The sequence below is a fragment of the Caretta caretta genome, chromosome 11 (assembly GCF_965140235.1).
Source record: "Caretta caretta isolate rCarCar2 chromosome 11, rCarCar1.hap1, whole genome shotgun sequence".
NCBI lineage: Eukaryota > Metazoa > Chordata > Testudines > Cheloniidae > Caretta > Caretta caretta.
In genome coordinates this window covers 34062493-34079295 of record NC_134216.1, presented here as the reverse complement: position 1 = coordinate 34079295, position 16803 = coordinate 34062493, and the positions used below count along the sequence as shown (strand labels likewise).

At 43.1% G+C, this 16803-nt stretch overlaps 1 protein-coding gene across 2 annotated transcripts in view; it reads right to left on the bottom strand.

Moving 5' to 3' along the window:
- Positions 1-16803, bottom strand: part of SLC4A10 (solute carrier family 4 member 10) — a 360367-nt gene that overhangs the window by 306311 nt on the left and 37253 nt on the right. The window contains exon 1 of one of the 2 annotated variants that reach the window (XM_075117879.1): positions 16438-16509. The exons of the other annotated variant lie outside the window; for it this stretch is intronic. Within the exon in view, the coding sequence (XP_074973980.1) occupies positions 16438-16494 (57 nt within the window). The 5' untranslated portion in view covers positions 16495-16509. Of the gene's footprint in view, positions 1-16437; positions 16510-16803 lie in introns of those variants that run through there. 2 annotated transcript variants of the gene reach the window in all.

The following is a 16803-nucleotide window of genomic DNA, read 5'->3' as shown; positions in this document are numbered from 1 at the left end:
CAGTCTTCTCATGATCTTCCATAACTTTTGCAGAGCATGATAAAGCTATGCAATAATCTTTTCCAGAAGAATTTCTTACAAGAAACACAGTAATGCAGATATGAATTTGCTTGAAAGTCTAGCAAAGAGCAAATCATAATACATTTTGTCTCCCATCATGTTCTCAGAGAAGCCATTGTCACTCAATGATGGTGTGCATTTGTTTTCTTGTGGATTTCACACACGGTCATTTCTAAAATACTACATAATTCTGCAACTTTAGATGGTTATATTGTTGCTATGTCCAAACCTTTTTCACACTGGGGAATGAGAGGAACATTTGCATCCAACCTGTGAGATCTTCAAAAGTTGATCTATAGCTTTAGACTGCTCTACAAAAATCTCTCTCATTATAAGACAATTGTGATAGTCTAGGAGTTAAACTCTTGACTCCTTGCTACACAATAGGGCATTATGCCCTTCAGAATGGGAGGTAGAGGCCACTTTCTTCTGACAGAAATTGTTTTTATTGGAGGGCCTACCTCCGAGTCTCCTCTTTCTGTGGTACATATAGTCTAATCTCCTGTGGGCTGTAATACTTTAGTCTAATTTTGGTTGTTGGGTTTAGTGTACAGGTGCTGTGTGGCATTGGTGGCCTATTGTATGCAGGAGGTCAGACTAGATGATCTCATAGTCCCTTCTGGCCTTAAACACTATTACTCTGTTTTCTCCACCAGGTGGGGCCGTTTAAATTAAACTTTCCTCACATCCCACTGCAGTCACTATAAATCTACTTCACTCTGTTGTATAATAGCTAGTTTCTAAACTGTCTTGTAGCTTCCACAGTGTTATATTCCTCCAATTGTTTTCTTGTCACTCTGGCATATTGTTCTTCCTTTGCAATATAGCAGGCAGTCCATCTAAATTCTTTTGACCAGCCATTTAAAGGGGAGGGAAAGTTGTTTAGCATGTCTTCTGTGCCATTCAAAGGACCTGAATCTAAGTCTTCTTGAACACATTTTGCCAAATCAGTGTGTATGCTGTAAGAAAGAGTTTCCATAAGAACCTTCCTGTGCAACAAGGCTGAAAAAAACACAAATACTTTGAATCTAGATCAGGATCTTGTTTGTGTTAATGAGGCATATTTTTTAAAAGGGAGCAGCAACAACAGTAGTGTAGCTATTAACACCAGGATTGGTTCTGTTAATTTATGGAGACCACAGAGGAAAAGTACATCCCAGAGGAGCAAAAGCTGTGGAAATTAACATTTATATCTCTTGTTATTTTCTACATTTGCTTTAGACTTTATTTTAGGGTATCACTACTGTGGATCAGTGTCCATGTGACCTCACATTATATGTCAGATGGTTGGGATACATTTTATGATGCTTGCATTGGACAAATACATACAGTACTGGATATCTGCAAGATTGTTGTCTGCAGCACTTTTGCTCCAGTAAAGTGAAGCAATCTGTCCAAGTGTCCATTCCCAGTATAATCTCTGTAGCTTTGTGCCAATCAGTGTGATTGTAGTAAGAGGAAACCCAACAACCTATGTAATCTAGCTGAAATACAAAAAGAATTCAATGTATCAGAGGTCCTTACTTCTGATTGCCAATCTTATAACATGAAGTCTAATCATACTCGGCGTTTCAGAGCTTCTTTTAAAATAGAAGCTAAAACAGTTGAAAACATCTCTTCAGCATTCAAAAAACAACGACAACAACCACCGCACCACCTATACTCAAATAGGGAATAGCTAGGTATGTAGGAAAATAAACAAGTATTTGTGCCACAGACTCCAATTATGCAGCAAACTGATGGGAGGTGGGTTGGATTATCTGTGTATCTTTAGTCTTCTCATGACATCGGTATTACTGGGCTCAAAACAGAGGTAACAGGGTGAAATTCTATGTCTTAAAAAAAGAACCAGACATAATTCACCCTTGTTAAAATTAGGTTAGCTAATGTTTTGTCACAACACATCATAAGTGTACTTAGTGGACTGATTTACATCATATGATAAAGCCATTCTTTATATATTCAAAATATAAATCTCCAGGAAGATAGAATCATAGTATGATACCTTTCGATGCGAATTTCTATTCACAGCTATATCATTAGTAACTCCCTGATAGAGTGACAAAAGAAGAGTGTAAAATAAAGAGATCCTGATAAGTTATTTATAGAAGAAAACTAGCAATTACCCAGTATATGACTAACACATTTTACCTAGAGGTCTATCTACTGTGAAAAGACTGAGGGAGCTGTGATGAGTAAGAAGCATGTGGGGTTCTCATGGAAATAAATAACCAGTATATTCAATAAGTAAAGGTCCATCCCATGACAATGCAAGACATTTGTGGAGGACACTCATACCTTCCCCATCAATTCAACCACCTCCTACAACAAAACTACATTTACAAAAGGACTAAAAAGAGTTATCAGTCAGGGCGTCTTTACCACCAAGCCATTAAGAGGGAACATAATGTTCACATTTGATCTAGAACAAAAACTGAATATGAATATAAAGTTTGAATTCCACACCCTCCAGTGACAGCGAGAAATCTAAAATAAATACTATCTCTCATCTGAATCAAATAGAAAAATGCATAATGGAAGAGTGTTCCCAACTACAAACAGAAACCCACAGAAATACTAATTCAGCAATATTAAAGGCCTACTTTTAACCACATAGATAAGTAAAACACAACTTTTCTAATATATGCTTGCAGTATTGCAAGTCCAGAGTAGGACAAAGGAAAAATGCAGACACATAATCCAATATCTACATATAATCTAATATCTACAATTTTTACAAGTGCCATGTTGTTGGCAGAATCACAGGAGTTAGAGAGGGGAGAGACTGGACCAACAGATCCATTGCCCTCCTGGTGCATTATTCTCTGCAATACATATTCTAAGCTCAATAAACCTGTTCTGCCCTCTGCTGCTAAAACACCGGAATGACCAATTGCATTCACAGGTGACCTATTGCCTCCTGCCAAGCTGTCAAGACCTCCAGCATTCCTCAGATATCTTCTATGCATTTTCAAAACACAAAAACTTGCAGTACATTTTAAAAAGTGAAAATGTGAGGGTAACACAATAAATTGATAAAGAAGATATACTGTGCTGATTGAATTGTACTGGAGCAGAAGGGGAGGAGGAGACAACCCAGGAGGGATAGAAGGTTTGTGGGAGAAAAAGCTAACTTTCTCTGCCACATAATTTGGACATGATGCACCACATATGACATGGGATCTTGAATACACAGTCTATGGATCAGTTAAAATCTTGACCTAACAGATGTCATACACTGTGCTCTGAAAGCCCAAAGAACTCAGGCCCTGGACTGCTAAGGGACCAGTGAGTGGAAGCTAGCAGGTGTAAGATCCATTAACACGGGCCTTCTGCTGACAGCTTGGTGCATCTACAGCAGAAACTGACAGCAGATCAGAACCCCAGTTAAGTTTCAGACCACTGATCCCTGCATATCCAGGGCTTTACAGCTCAATTAGCACCTTGAATTGCACTCGAGGTGGTAAGTAGCCAGTCCAGCGCATGGAGTACTATGCTATATGCTCATAACATCTAGAGGTAACAAGCCTAAACTACTGCAAAATGCTGCTCGTAGGTATTTTTCCAGAGTACCTCCAAGTTATGTATATTGTGTTAATTATCCTTGAGGTTACAAAGGCATGGATTACTGAGGCCAGATTCAGAGGAATTCCGGGTCAGCTACAAACACACACGCAAAAAATGCAGCACCTGTTAATCCAGGAGCAGCAATGAATACAATACAGGCTTGAGGCTGTAAATTGTATAGATGCAAGTCAGACATAAATTTCTAATAAGTGAAACAGTTACTATCTCTACCTAATCTGTCCGTTGGCATCATTTACATCACATCCAGACTGAGTCAGTTTGTCATCATCCATGGCCCTGCTTCTAGCGGACACTGGGAAAGGAGACTGCTGTATTTACATGTGATGACACAGGGGTGGCTGATCTGAGTCCCATCTACATAACAGTGGCGCTGTATCTTCTCACTATATCTTCTAGCAGCCACATTCTAGAGACGCATTGAACAAGTGCGGTGGCAGGATGGAGACCTACATCGTAGGACTTAGAGAGAAAAATGTCTCCATGTCCTTTGGGGTCCCTTAGAAAGTAACACCACAAACCCAGTGAAGGTCCAGGAGATATGCTTCCACACAGAGGGAATTAAACCCACTCTCCTCGATGATTTTAAAAAGGAAATTTTTTTTTAATTTAAATTGGACTTAATTATTTTTTAAAATCCTATTCAAAATTAAATGAAATTGACAATCTAGGTCAAGGCCTAAACTCATAATTAAAATCATTTAAACTAAATACAAAAAAAATATTAAGTAGCACATGTTTGCTGCCAATTAAAGAAATGCCAAACACTGAAGTGGTTGAAGTCACTACCTAAGCACCTGGACTAGAGTTTGTTGAATTGCTGAGCCAGCTTTTATGCAGTGTTGTAGCCATGTCAGTCCCAGGATATATTAGACAGACACGGTGGATGAGGTAATATCTTCTTTTGGGCCAACTTCTGACAGGAGTAGCCTGGTCTGCAGGTGCACAAAGAATATTTTCTTCATTTCAGTGTATTCAACTAGATTGTCTCAATGACTATTTCATTTAAAATTAAGAAGCCAATTGGGACTTGAAAAAGCAGGAAAGCTTGTTTTCCTCTTCTAATCTATTAATAAAATAGAGATGCTCAGTTCTAAAATCTTGAAGGCCATGTAAACTGGAAACAATCCGTTTAATTCACTAATAACTATAGAGAAACGCTTTTAGCTTAATAAGTTGTCTAAATGCAAGTGTATTGTAGCTAGCATATTTAAGGTAGTTTTATTTAGTTAAAAATTCTATTTCATGCATTTAATTTGAATGTCTATCCAAACAGAGCTTGACACAAATTGTAAGCAAAAAAAATTATTCTAGTAAAAAAACATTGTTATATAATTGCTCAAATAAGGGTGTAACCTCCTAGTTAGCAAAAAGAAGCAACAAATTTAGTGTGAATACTACTTAGATGCAAATCAAATGTTTTAATTGTTACCAATGACAGTCAACCTACCTTTAGGAAAAGAACTAAAAAGTACAAAAGCAAAATAATTAAAATCAATGATTTAAGTCAAGTTTTCCTGCTTGCTGATTTAAATCAGGATTACAATTGGTGATCATAGAATCATAGAATATAAGGGTTGGAAGGGACCCCAGAAGGTCATCTAGTCCAACCCCCTGCTCAAAGCAGGACCAATTCCCAGTTAAATCATCCCAGCCAGGGCTTTGTCAAGCCTGACCTTAAAAACCTCCAAGGAAGGAGATTCTACCACCTCCCTAGGTAACGCATTCCAGTGTTTCACCACCCTCATAGTGAAAAAGTTTTTCCTAATATCCAATCTAAACCTCCCCCACTGCAGCTTGAGACCATTACTCCTCGTTCTGTCATCTGATACCATTGAGAACAGTCTAGAGCCATCCTCTTTGGAACCCCCTTTCAGGTAGTTGAAAACAGCTATCAAATCCCCCCTCATTCTTCTCTTCTGCAGGCTAAACAATCCCAGCTCCCTCAGCCTCTCCTCATAACTCATGTGTTCCAGACCCCTAATCATTTTTGTTGCCCTTCGCTGGACTCTCTCCAATTTATCCACATCCTTCTTGAAGTGTGGGGCCCAAAACTGGACACAGTACTCCAGATGAGGCCTCACCAATGTCGAATAGAGGGGAACGATCACGTCCCTCGATCTGCTCGCTATGCCCCTACTTATACATCCCAAAATGACATTGGCCTTCTTGGCAACAAGGGCACACTGCTGACTCATATCCAGCTTCTCGTCCACTGTCACCCCTAGGTCCTTTTCCGCAGAACTGCTGCCTAGCCATTCGGTCCCTAGTCTGTAGCTGTGCATTGGGTTCTTCCGTCCTAAGTGCAGGACCCTGCACTTATCCTTATTGAACCTCATCAGATTTCTTTTGGCCCAATCCTCCAATTTGTCTAGGTCCTTCTGTATCCTATCCCTCCCCTCCAGCGTATCTACCACTCCTCCCAGTTTAGTATCATCCGCAAATTTGCTGAGAGTGCAATCCACACCATCCTCCAGATCATTTATGAAGATATTGAACAAAACCGGCCCCAGGACCGACCCTTGGGGCACTCCACTTGATACCGGCTGCCAACTAGACATGGAGCCATTGATCACTACCCGTTGAGCCCGACAATCTAGCCAGCTTTCTACCCACCTTGTAGTGCATTCATCCAGCCCATACTTCCTTAACTTGCTGACAAGAATACTGTGGGAGACCGTGTCAAAAGCTTTGCTAAAGTCAAGAAACAATACATCCACTGCTTTCCCTTCATCCACAGAACCAGTAATCTCATCATAGAAGGCGATTAGATTAGTCAGGCATGACCTTCCCTTGGTGAATCCATGCTGGCTGTTCCTGATCACTTTCCTCTCATGCAAGTGCTTCAGGATTGATTCTTTGAGGACCTGCTCCATGATTTTTCCAGGGACTGAAGTGAGGCTGACTGGCCTGTAGTTCCCAGGATCCTCCTTCTTCCCTTTTTTAAAGATTGGCACTACATTAGCCTTTTTCCAGTCATCCGGGACTTCCCCGGTTCGCCACGAGTTTTCAAAGATAATGGCCAATGGCTCTGCAATCACAGCCGCCAGTTCCTTCAGCACTCTCGGATGCAACTCGTCCGGCCCCATGGACTTGTGCACGTCCAGCTTTTCTAAAAAGTCCCTAACCACCTCTATCTCCACAGAGGGCTGGCCATCTCTTCCCCATTTTGTGATGCCCAGCGTAGCAGTCTGGGAGCTGACCTTATTAGTGAAGACAGAGGCAAAAAAAGCATTGAGTACATTAGCTTTTTCCACATCCTCTGTCACTAGTTTGCCTCCCTCATTCAGTAAGGGGCCCACACATTCCTTGGCTTTCTTCTTGTTGCCAACATACCTGAAGAAACCCTTCTTGTTACTCTTGACATCTCTGGCTAGCTGCAGCTCCAGGTGCGTTTTGGCCCTCCTGATAACATTCCTACATGCCCTAGCAATATTTTTATACTCTTCCCTGGTCATATGTCCAACCTTCCACTTCTTGTAAGCTTCTTTTTTATGTTTAAGATCCGCTAAGATTTCACCATTAAGCCAAGCTGGTCGCCTGCCATATTTACTATTCTTTCGACTCATCGGGATGGTTTGTCCCTGTAACCTCAACAGGGATTCCTTGAAATACAGCCAGCTCTCCTGGACTCCTTTCCCCTTCAAGTTAGTCCCCCAGGGGATCCTGGCCATCCGTTCCCTGAGGGAGTCGAAGTCTGCTTTCCTGAAGTCCAGGGTCCGTATCGTGCTGCTTACCTTTCTTCCCTGTGTCAGGATCCTGAACTCAACCAACTCATGGTCACTGCCTCCCAGATTCCCATCCACTTTTGCTTCCCCCACTAATTCTACCCGGTTTGTGAGGAGCAGGTCAAGAAAAGCGCCCCCCCTAGTTGGCTCCTTGAGCACTTGCGCCAGGAAATTGTCCCCTACGCTTTCCAAAAACTTCCTGGATTGTCTATGCACCGCTGTATTGCTCTCCCAGCAGATATCAGGAAAATTAAAGTCACCCATGAGAATCAGGGCATGCGATCCAGTAGCTTCCGTGAGCTGCCGGAAGAAAGCCTCATCTACCTCATCCCCCTGGTCCGGTGGTCTATAGCAGACTCCCACCACTACATCACTCTTGTTGCACACACTTCTAAACTTAATCCAGAGACACTCAGGTTTTTCTGCAGTTTCGTACCGGAGCTCTGAGCAGTCATACTGCTCCCTTACATACAGTGCTACTCCCCCACCTTTTCTGCCCTGCCTGTCCTTCCTGAACAGTTTATAACCATCCATGACAGTACTCCAGTCATGTGAGTTATCCCACCAAGTCTCTGTAATGTGAGACTCTGTAATGTGATGTAAATTGCTTTGATTGAATTCAATGCATCTGCTTCCACAGGATTCTGTAGACTAAGAAAAAAAGGGGGAATTGGTTTCCCTTTAAGAAAGCCGACAAAAGCAACCACTATGGGTACTACTCTCACAGGTGCTGTGCTTTCTTCTAGTTCGTTAGCCAACCCTGAGGTGAGAGGAGCATGTTATTACCATGGTTGCTGATACTTTATCCAGTCATTAAGATATCATAGATAAAGAAAAAAACCTCCTGAATAAAGAGCTAGTTGAAAATTTTCCACCCAAAAAGAAAGTCTCACATTTCATTTTTGTTTTTGTTTTTTAAAAGAAAACTGAAAAACCAAAACGAGGGTTTTTTTTTTAAATTGGGGGGGAAAAAATCAGTTTTCAGTAAAATTTCAGTTTTTGGCACAAGATACATTTTCAGTAAAATATTGTTTTTTAATTTCTGCCAAAATCTTTAAAAGAAAATGCCTACCATTTTCCAGAGAGATCTACTTCAAATAAAAGCACAGTATCAGCTCTGACCACAATGCTAACAAAGCCATTCATGCTGTTAAACAACATCAAGTACCAGTTCTCTATTTACCTCTCTCATCTACCACTTAATATTCTAGAAGTGGGTCTGTGGTAGATGTAACAACTACTAATGAACTTGCAGACTTCACTATCACAAAAGAAATGAACAAGAATTCAGTCAAGATATGGAAGAGGAGGATATTAAATACTGTTGCCATTTGTTGTAGTTTACAGCAATTGTGATTAAATCACGTCAGTTCAGCCTATCAAAATTTGCAAAATCCTTCTTGCACTCTTTCTGAAACATCAGCTCCATAGCTTTTTGAAGCCCTATGCTGAATGATAAATATCTGATGCATAACATGCAACGACAGGAAAGGGATAGGTATCTTAGTCATATCACCATAGACATACAGGCTGGTAGTCAGAAAGTGACTAGAACTGTCAGACCACCTGATGCAGTGGTCCTGTCTCATGACTCTAACCTGTCCCAGCTGCAGAACAACCAACATCAGACAATATGCCACACTCTGCATTAGGAATTGTGACAAAGATGACACTGCAGTCAACTAACTTGCGGCAGCAATATGTACGTGTGAATGATCCTCCCCCTGGCATATCTGACCCCGGATTTTTATCCAGAAAGTAGTACCAGAACAGGAGCCTAAACTCTTGTTCAGTACCTGAGATATGAAGTTTATTCTTTCATCCCCATACATTGTGGAGATAGTATGACAATAAAAAAATATGTCCAATTTCTGCAGAGTCTAAATCCAAGACCACAGCTTATTAATCATCCTTCCTCCATTCACTGTTCACATGTCCCCTCCATAGGCCTTCACCTCCCATCTTTCCTTTTTTAAATCACACATATTACGAAGCCTTGTATTTCACAGAACATACACATACTGCATGAAAATATTAAAGTGGTCATCAGCTGTGTTTGCCGAGTCTGTACACTAGCAACCAGACAGTCAAAGAAAATGTGGACAGATAGTGGCAACTTCATTTCAAAAGGCTGCAAGCGTGTGGGAGCTGAGCAACACTATAGCTAGGGCCCTACCAAATTCACTGGCATGAAAAACTGTCACGGACCATGAAATCTGGTCTCTCACTGTGAAATCTGGTCTCTTGTGTGTTTTTACCCCATGCTATACAGGTTTCATGGGGGAGACTAACATTTCTCAAATTGGGGGTCTTGACCCAAAAGGGAGTTGCTGGGAGGGTGGGGGGAGGGGAAGGTCACAAGGTTATTTTAGGAGTGTTGCAGTATTGCCACTCTTATTTCTGTGCTGCCTTCAAAGCTGGGTGGCCAGAGAGCGGCAGCTGCAGGCCGGAAGCCCAGCTCTGAATGCAGAGCCGCTGCCAGCCGCTGTATGGTATTGCCACCCTTACTTCTGCATTGCTTTCTTCAGAGCTGGGTGGCCAGACAGTGGTGGCTGCTGACTGAGGGCCCAGCTCTGTGGGCAGTAGCACAAAAGTAAGGGTGGCAATATTATGCCATGCCATTCTTGCTGCTGATGGTGGTGGCTCTGCCTTCAGAGCTGAACTCCTGGTCTGCAACTGTCGCTCTCTAGCTGCCCAGCTCTGAAGGCAGAGCCACTGCCAGCATTGCAGAAGTAAGAGTAGCAGTAATGCAAACCCCCCCACACACACACACACACCCCACACACACCCCCACACACACCCCCCACACACCTCTTTTTTGGGTCAGGATGCCCTACAATTGCAACACTGTGAAAATGTCAGCTTTAAATAGCTGAAATCATGACATTTATGACTTTTTAAAATCCTATGACTGTGAAATAGACCAAAATGGACCATGTATTTGGTAGGGACCTAACTGTAGACAAAGACTCATATCAGAGTCTTAGGCCTTGTCTACACAAAGGAACTTTACCCCAAAATACTGAGCTAATGTTAGTCAATGGTAACCCTAGAGTTGACAGGACTCCTTCAGCCAGAACCATTGTCAAGGCTTTTAAAATCTATTCAGGTTTCAGAGTGGTAGCCACGTTAGTCTGTATCAGCAAAAACAAGGAGGAGTCCTTGTGGCACCTTAGAAACTAACAAATGTATTTGGGCATAAGCTTTCATGAGATAGAACCCACTTCATCAGATGCATGGAGTGGAAAATACAGTAGCAGGTATGTGTATATATATATAGTACATGAAAAGATGGGAGATTTGTGTCCATTTATTCTTTTGCATAGAGACTGTCCGGTTTGGCAGAGGAGCATTGCTGGTACATGATGGCATATATCCCATATATTCAGGACACCATAGCCATGTCCATAGGCACTGACTTCGTGGGTGCTCCGGGGCTGGAGCACCCATGGGGAAAAATTGGTGGGTGCTCTGCACCCACCAGCAGCTCCCCGCCCCGCTTCCCCGCCCCAGCTCACCTCCGCCTCCGCTCTGCTTCCCCCTCCTCCCCTGAGTGCGCCATGTGCCCACTTTTTCCCCCTCACTCCCAGCGCTTATGCTGCAAAACAGCTGTTTCATGCGGCAAGCGCTGGGACGGAGGAGGGGGAACGCAGCACGCTCGGGGAAGAGGCGGAGCCGGGGCAGGGATTTGGGGAGGGGGTACAATAGGGGCAGGGAAGGGCAGAGTTGCGGCGGGGACTTTGGGGAAGGGGTTGGAATGGGGCAGGGCAGGAAGGGCATGAGCATCCACCAGCGCCTGGGAAAGTTGGTGCCTATGGCCATGTCTCAGCTATGATTCCCACTGGCTTTAAACTAAGGCTAGCCAGAAAACAAATTCGGTTTCCAAAAAAGCGTTGAGGTTTTCACTCTGATGCAGAACAAAAATGAGACCTTTCAGAATATTTCATGAAAGACACCCTACCCAAAATAGCCAATAGCCTAGGGGTGAGAGCACTCGCTTGGTATTTGGGAAACCCAACTTCAAATCCGTGATTCTGAGCAAAGACTTGAACCTAGATCTCCCCCATCCCAGGCATGTGCCTTAATCACCAGGCTAACAACTCTTTAGGGATAGACTGCTTTCTCACATTCTGACTAAAAATTCCATCCTGAGACACTGTCCAGTGAATTTTTTTGTCCACACCAATATATTTCCATTAAAGTTTCAGTTTTGACTATTTGGCATTTTCTGATAAAGAAACATTTGGTCAACAATTCCCTCTCTAATTTTAGCACTGGTTCAGTTGAAGCATTGTTAGGACAGGGAAATTTTTTACCCAGTGTAGGCCTGGCTTTAACTTCTGTAAAGAGAGGCTCTTCCAGGTGTTGCAGGGAACCTTCCAGCTGGCTCAGTTTCTCTTAGCTGGAAGTTGTTCTTATCTGACTCACCAAATGGTGTGAACAAGTGGGCTAAAGCTGCAATGCAAGGTGGCAAAAAGCAATGAGTACCATTATACTCCCCCTCCTTAAAAGCCTTCTGCACCTAATAGAATCATCTGCTCTACACCATCTGCCAGCTGTGAAGAGAAATAAAATAGCACGATAGCAAAGTATTGCTCTGATTAATAATGCACACTCTGATTAGTGCATGAAACCTAGAAGAATTTTATATAGTTGTGACATGCCATATTTAAGTGTTCAAGTGCAAAAGTGATAAAGAATATACATTCACAGAAAGAGGTCTGCTTTCCAATTCCACCTCTCCCCAGGAAGGACAAAAGCCCAAGGCAGGCCTCAGAAGGCATTAAGGAGTTGGGTTAAAGTGCTTCAAAGTGAAATAAATTTGGTATATATTGAGGAGGAGTGAGAAATGAGTGGCCACATAGGGAGATAAACAGCTAGGGAGTGAGTAAAGAGAGGGGTGGGTGTGATTCTGGTAAATATCCTCATTTGCCAAACCACAGCCCTTCTCCAATAGATTGTGAAAAAACAGTATTATGGATACTTATGCAAGAGTGTATTACTACTGTTATATGATTAATAAGGCCATAACTTTATGCATATGAGGTTGGCAGTTTGTCCCTAGAATTGCACACTTTTTAGCCCACATTCCAGCTATATTTCACATAATATTGCAAGCATGTTCCAGCAGTACCATTTTAACCCTGACTACATTGCCCAAATTATGCCTTGACTTGAACCCTACAGAGGTTTTAAGACATATTAAGTGCAATTTTCTCCGTATCTGGGGAGTTTTGCCTCAGTTGGGAATGAGTAAAAACTTTAGGATTCAGTTTCGATATTCAGTGCTGGCAAAGCCTTTAACTCTTAGAATACCATAGGAAATATATTCCCATAAATCCCATGAACAAGTCACAGTAACTCTGTGCTTACAGTAGAGATAAGCCAAAATAGACTATTCAGGGGGGAAAACCTAGCCCCAAACTTGTGTGTTTTGGATACGTGGGATTTTGTACAAGGGTAACTCACTGCTGGTGCCCGCCCCCCATGGCTTGATGTGGCATTGCAGAGTCTTTGGAAGTCTACTTCTCATGACTTGGCCCTCCAGATGGGTTACATATAGTTCCACCCCTTCCAGGATAAACCAATCCCAGCACAGCAATAGCCCAGTGGCTTCACACTCGCTCTTCAGCCCTACTTCAGGCTTTATTAGCTTTCCAGCTCTTGTCTCCTGGATGGGGATGCAGTCTTTGTGCCACTGACCTCTGTGGGCTGATAGGGGAACAGGCAAGGGGCACTGTAGTGAGCAGCTAAGGTCTATCAATTCAGACCTGCTGCTTTCTCCCTTGGTCTTTCTCTAGCTCTTTCTTACAGCCCCTTCCTGGGGTCATTTCTTTTGCAGATCCCAAAAGGAGAAGAGATTAGGTACTGGTAACAGAGCAAGTATAAATGTCCTGCAACAGGCTACCTACCCCAGAGAGGCTCAACCAGTCTCTGGATAGTTCCTGGCCCCAACCAGGTCTTCCTTCCCAAAGCTAGCACAAGAGGTTGTCCACTTGTTCCCTCAGTCAGCCACAGCTGAGCTGGGCTTTTCCTCTTAACTCCTCCCTCCAGGCTTGACCTTTAACAAGGGTAATGGTGCTATGCAGATTAAGCCCACAGGCTCTCAATAACCCCTTCTCAGCCAAAGTGGGATCTGAATGCACCATCACAACCTGAATCCAAAACTACCTCTGGTTTTGGTTGTATAAAATAAACCTGAATAATGAATGAGGACTTGCAAAATCCAAACCATGTCCATCACTTTAAGTAAGTTGGCACATATCACTTGCAGAAAGGAGCAAACTGAAAGTGACTCAGAAGATTAGCCTGGTTCAAATAAGCACCCGAAGCTTTGAACGCTTCTTCTAACCTTCTCTTGATCAGCCAAACTTTGAGAAACAAGCTCATCCTCAAAGTTTCAGACTAATCTAGACTACTAGGGTTGCCAGGCATCTGATGTTGGACCGGAATGCCCAGTTGAAAAGGGAGCCTGGATGTTCCAGTCAGCACTGCTGACTGGGCCATTAAAAGTCTGATCAGTGGTGCAGCAGGGCTAAGGCAGGCTCCCTGCCTGCCCTGGCTCAGCACAGCTCCTAGAAGCAGCTGGCATGTGCCTGCAGTCCCCAGGCACAGGGGCGATCAGGGAAGCTCCGCACGCTGCCCCTTCCGCAAGTGCCAGCTCCGCAGCTTCCCTTGGCGAGAAACCATAGCCAATGGGAGCTGCATGGTCAGCACCTGCAGGCACAAGCAGTGCACACTATGCGGAGCCACCTGGCTGTGCCTGCACCTAGGAGTTGGTCACTTCCAGGAGCCGGTCACTTCCAAGAGCCACAGGGAGCCTGCCTTAGCCCCGATGCACCACGACTGGGAGCCGCCTGAGGTAAGCGCCGTCCTGATGGAGCTCACACCCCAAAGCCCCTCCCACCCCCTACCCCAGCTCAGAACCCCCTCCTGAACCCCGCACCCCCTCCCGTACTTCAACTGCCTCCCCCACCCCGAGCACCCTCCTGCACCACAAACCACTCATCCCCGGCCCCACCCCAGAACCCACACCCCCAACTGGAGCCCACACTCCCTCCCATACCCAAACCTTCTGGCTCAGCTCAGTGAAAGTAAGTGAGGGTGGGGGAGAGCAAGCGATGGAGGAGGACGGAGAGGAGGGAAGGAGTGAGGGCGGGGCCTCAGAGAAAGAGCAGGGAAGAGAGCAGGGAAGTTTTGTATCATTAGAAAGTTGACAACCCCAAGGACTACCACAAAAACAACTATTTCTTTGACATTCTGGTACTTCCTTTTCAGGTTAGAATGAGGAAGTGGAGAGACATGCAAATATTAACAAAAATATGAATAAATCATTTTAATTAAAAAAAAGAGAGAGAGAAATGCCTCAGATTGAGCTGAGTGCCAGAACAGTTCTTATTTTATCCTTGTAGGTAGACTGAACAATTTAAGAACTCCTGCATATCTATCAAGCTAGGTATTTACACCACATGTGCCACCCTAGTACCTCAGCTAGCAGCAGCAGAAGTTTTGAATTCCCCAAACAACTTAAACTGGAGAAGAGAAATGAGTCACATGTATAATGTTGCCTAGTGCAGGTTTTCCTACATAAAACCTGTCTGATCAGTTATTTCCACCTCCACTTACCACTCCATCTAACAACATGCAGCCTTCTGAGTGAGCAGCCTGAATTTTGAATACTCTCCATGTTGTCAGTGATCTGGGCTTTAGTGCCACTCAGTGTTCACAAAATATAATTGCAGTTAATCACATCCTGTTAGGATCCATTATATATTGTACTATTTAGTGTAATTGTCACCACTAATCTCTTTATTTTATAGGGGCTGACTGAATTTTAGACCAAGACATGAGATTTTAACCCGTTGGCTTGATCTCTCCATTTTCAAGCTGCATTTACACAAAAGCTGCATGAGTAGCAGTCACACTTGTGGTGTTGGAAGAAACTGAGGGACAGCATCAGGTGACACACAAAATGATATGCAGGATAAAGGCTGCTGGAATTTTAAAAGGCCCAAGGAAAAAGAATTACAGAAGAGGATGGAAAAAGGAAATGATATGCAGAAGAGGAAGGAGCATTAAAAGAATAATGAGAGAAGACTGGGGAAGGATACAGCATGGAGAAAGACAGGATATGAAAGAACAAGACGAATGAGAAGGTGGGAAGAGTGAGTAGAAGAGGGGGCAGGTAGGAGGAGAAATGGACTCAGAAAAGGAGAGAAAGGGGGAAGAAAGAGGACAGGCAACCAGGAAAGGCCAGACAGGACAGTAACTGTACTACTGAGATCACTAGTTTTTGGTCCACTTTGAAGAATGTGTCTTGCATTAAGAGGCAAGAGCCTAGACTGAGAGATCTTGATTCAATTTCAGCCTAAATGAAAGGAGGAAATGCCAATTACTCCCCCAATCTAATAGTTTGGTTTTTAAATCTAAATGCCCCCCTTGGAACGATGTTCTGTTCCCAATGCTCTTTGTAAATGAAAGGCAAAGAATTCACATGGAAACGTCCATAATACACTTCATGCATTCCCAGTTCTATGACCAATAACTTCCACAACCACAGTTATGTCTCAATAGGGTATAGGAAACCAGGGATAGAATCAGTCAAAACAAGACATTCTGCCAGGCCAATTAATAATTCACGAAGGGAGAAACTTAATGGGTAGGTGGGATAGGGAGACCCCTAGCAGGAGATAATGCTTATTCCAAAAGAGAGGGTCATGCCACCCACCCAGGATAAAACTAAACACAAGGAATTACAATGAAGATCAAGCAAACCAACATAACCATGGAAATTCAGAATTGGAGCCCCACATGGTGTATATACAGGTACTAAGAATGACCATAGCTTGACAAGGGTATTCTCAATCCTGCAGACCTATTCCACAGGACATTAAAGAATCCCAAAATAACTTGGGGAAGGGGCCCTACAAAATGTTACAGTCTCACAGCACTGGTATGATATAGTATATCAATATACCAATTGTTTGTAGCATAATAATGTAGCAAAGCACAGAACATGGTGATTCAAAAGTTTGTCTCAGACAAACCCTCAAATAATACTAACCTGAGAAAAGCAGAAAGCCCTCCGTCGGTGGCCCTTGTAGCAGTGATGGTCCGACATAAGAAATAGGATGCTGCAATACTTAATCACAAGAGAGTTCTTAAGGAATGCCTGCTGTCTTGGGCTTTTCTTTCCTTTCCTTCCTGGATTTATGTAAAATCCCTAATGAACATAAGGGAGTTATATTTAAGGCTGGTATACCACTGCAGCTAAAGGGAATAACAAGCTGCTATAGTCTTCCTACTATGTAGTAGATTGCTGCATGGTATTAACACATACATGCTCTTCTTGCTTATAAAAAAGCCCTACTGAAATCAATAAAACACATTTCCTATTTATTTCAGTGAGGCTTTGCAAAATTAAAATATG